Genomic DNA, 3507 nt, shown 5'->3' on the forward strand with positions numbered 1-3507 from the left:
AAAGTTAAGAGGAGTATAGTTTAATGTTGTAAAAGAAATGTGGGGTGATAATCATGTGGAGTGGTCGCACTTGGATGCCAACGGGGCGTCGGGAGGCATTCTAACGATGTGGAAAAAGGACCTCTTCAATCTAGCTTTTAGCTTCCGAGGCGAGGGGTTTCTAGGTCTTTGTGCGGAGAAGGAAGGTAAACTTATTTACTTTGTGAACGTTTACGCATCATGTGATTTAGGCAAGAGGAAAAGGTCTTGGGATAGGTTATGTTAGTTCAAAAACAACAACTCCAAAGGATCTTGGTGCATAGGAGGAGATTTTAATTCTATCACCTCTTTAGAAGAAAGAATTGGGATATCTAATCGGAGCTATAGGAGGGAGATATCGAGCTTTAAAGACTTTATAGAGGACATGGAGTTGGTGGATCTTCCTACTATAGGAGGAAAGTTTACTTGGATCAAGAGTAATGGCAAATGCATGAGTAGGGTTGATAGATTTCTCCTATCGGATAGCTTTATAGAGGAATGGAAGGTAGAGGGCTAATATATAGGAGAGAGGGATGTGTCCGATCATGCTCCTATTTGGTTGAAAGACAATAGAAAGGATTGGGGTCCCAAACCTTTTAAGTTCAACAATATGTGGTTCACCCATGAGGATTTGGACACATTTGTGGAGGAGGAGTGGAAGAAGATAGTTGAAAAAGGAAGAGGCGATTATTGCTTGGTGGAAAAGTTGAAAACTCTTAAAAGTCGGTTAATTTGGTGGAACAAGAACGTCTATGGGTGGATAGACCTCAAAATCAACAATGAGGGGAGAGAGATGCATTCTTTAGATAACGTGTTTGTTCATTTTGCAGGTAATGTTCCGGAAGATGTTGTAGTTAAAAGAATAAAAGTGGCGGAGGACTTTTGGGACAACATCAATAAGAGAGAAGGCTTGCTTAGATTGAAGTCGAGGCAACTTTGGCTTTCCGAAGGAGATGACAACACCCGTTATTTTCACAACTCCTTAAAAGATAGAAGAAGAAGAAACTCTATTTGTTCCATTGCCACTTCGGAGGGAAGATTGGAAGGTGTAGAAGACATTAAAAAGTTCACTTTCAAGCATTTCGAAAGCTTCTTTAAAGAAGAAAATCCGTGTAGGCCGGAGCTTAGTGGGATCAACCTTAACTCTTTATCTTCGTTAGACTCATCGGCATTAGAGAAACCTTTCGAGGAAGACGAAGTAAAGGAAGCTATTTGGTCGTGTGATGGAAACAAAAGCCCGGGGCCGGATGGTTTTTCATTGGAATTCTACAAAAAGTATTGGTATCTAATCAAAGGTGATGTCATGAAGTGTTGCAACGACTTCTATCATAGAGGTACACTTGTTAAATCCATCATTTCTTCCTTCCTTGCTCTCATCCCTAAAAAGAAGAATCCTCAAGATTTGTTTGAATACCGGCCAATTTGTTTAGTGGGGAGCTTATATAAGATTTTAACAAAGATCTTAGCGGCGAGAATGAGAAGTGTTGTGGATAAGTTGGTCTCTACCAATCAAACCGCTTTCGTTCTGGGAAGAAGTATGATGGACGGGGTGCTTATGGTCAACGAGATTCTTGATTGGGCAAAAAAGAAGAAGAGGGGGTGCTTACTTCTTAAAGTAGATTTCGAAAAGGCTTATGACTCGGTTTCTTGGAATTATCTAAGGTGGATTTTGGTGAGAATGGGATTTCGCAAAAGATGGATGAAATGGATGGAATCAAGTATCTTTACCAATTACATGTCCGTTTTGATAAATGGAAGTGCAACAAAAGAGTTCAAGATTCAAAGAGGCTTAAGACAAGGGGATCCCATATCACCTTTCTTATCGTTCTTGCAATGGAAGGTTTGACCGCTCTAACCAAGAAAGCGGTGGAGGTGGGAGACTTTAAACCTTTCAAGTATGGAGCAAATGACTTTGTGGATATATTACAATTTGCGGATGATACCATTATCCTAGGAGAACCCACTTATGATAATATTTGGAGTTTAAAAGTGTTGTTAAGAGGTTTTGAGTTGGTTTCTAGACTGAAGATCAACTTCCACAAAAGTAACTTTTTTGGAAACCACATTGGAGATTGGTTCATTAAATCCGCGACAACTTTTCTTGCATGCAAAAAAGGAAGCTTTCCGTTTAAATTCCTTGGAATATAGGTGGGCGAAGGTGCTTATAAGAAAAAAGTGTGGCAAGAGGTGATTGACAACATAAAATCTAGATTATCCAAGTGGAAAGGAAGGAACATATCCATAGGAGGGAGGGTTACTCTTATTGGCTCCGTGCTTAATGTTATCCCTATCTTCACTCTCTCTTTCTACAAAGCCCCGAGCAAAATCCTTCAAGCGATAAGAAGCCTTCTTAGCAACTTTTTGTGGTGTGGGAATGAGAAATCTAAATGCATCCAATGGGTAAAATGGGAGAATATTTGCAAGCCCAAAGGAAAAGGTGGGTTAGGTATTAGAGATGTGGGAGAAATGAACAAATATCTTCTCCTAAAATGGAAGTGGAGAATTTTAAAGGAAGATAAGGCAATATGGAGTAATTTCTTACGTTTGAGATACCATAACCCGAAGATAAAAGTGTTAGCCGCTAGCAAGGATCTTATAAATCGTGATGATTCTAGATGGTGGAGAGACATTGTTCTTAATGACTACAATGAGGAGGCTTTGGGCGATGGGTTCACCGATCGGATCACATGTGACTTAAAGCAAGATAATAATGTTCTCTTTTGGCATAGTGTTTGGTTGGTCGATCAACCGCTCCGTGTTTTCTTTCCACTATTGTTTGACCATATAACCAACAACTTATGCACGGTGAAGGACATTCTTATTTCGAACAATGGTAACATTTTGTGTAATTGGGAGGCCATATTCGGTGACGAGATTTTTATTCATTTGGTACCGAACGCCAACTTAATCAACTTATCCATTACGAGCAAGGCAATTGGTGATGAACTTAGGGATTTAATTGTGCTCCTTCGAGGTGTTGAGTTGGACATAACGGCTAAGGATGATTTTCATTGGAATCTTACCTCTAACGGAGTCTTCACGGTGTCTAGTGTCTCGTTCTTGATGTCTAGTGCAAAAGAGATAGCTTGGCCAAACTCCACCATCAAGCTCTTGGATGTTATTTGGAAGACAACCATTCCGGCAAAGATCAAGATTTTTTCATGGAGATTCTTCATCAAAAGATTACCGCTAAAGGATCAACTTGTTAATAGAGGTGTGTCTATCTTAACTTCCATTGATTGCCCTTTTTGTTCTAATTACCCGGAATCTTTGGACCATCTTTTCTACCAATGTCAAGTAACAAAGGAGGTTTGGAATAGAACTTATTTATGGGTGGGTGATGATGCAAATTTGACTCAAGAAGAATTCAAGCACTTCGGGAGTATCCAAGAAAAGGTGACAAACAACAACATCAAAGCTATTATTAACACAATATGGTTAGCTTTTATTTGGTGTATTTGGAACATGAGAAACACAATCATTTTTTAG

At 39.4% G+C, this 3507-nt stretch overlaps 1 protein-coding gene across 1 annotated transcript; it reads left to right on the forward strand.

Annotated features, from left to right (window-relative positions):
* The first annotated feature begins 628 nt into the window (after positions 1-628).
* LOC131624783 (uncharacterized) lies at positions 629-3507 on the forward strand. Its single transcript, XM_058895698.1, has 2 exons — positions 629-1858; positions 2167-3507. The coding sequence occupies exons 1-2, from the start codon at positions 629-631 to the stop codon at positions 3505-3507; spliced, it is 2571 nt and encodes an 856-aa protein (XP_058751681.1).

This window comes from Vicia villosa, unplaced genomic scaffold (genome assembly GCF_029867415.1).
Source record: "Vicia villosa cultivar HV-30 ecotype Madison, WI unplaced genomic scaffold, Vvil1.0 ctg.000163F_1_1, whole genome shotgun sequence".
Lineage (NCBI taxonomy): Eukaryota > Viridiplantae > Streptophyta > Magnoliopsida > Fabales > Fabaceae > Vicia > Vicia villosa.

Coding starts and splice junctions, on each gene's coding strand:
- LOC131624783 (XM_058895698.1), top strand. CDS start 629: ATGTGGTTCACCCATGAGGATTTGGACACATTTGTGGAGGAGGAGTGG. Junction 1,859..2,166: donor TATCGTTCTTGCAATGGAAG/GTTTGACCGCTC, acceptor CTTGGAATATAG/GTGGGCGAAGGTGCTTATAA.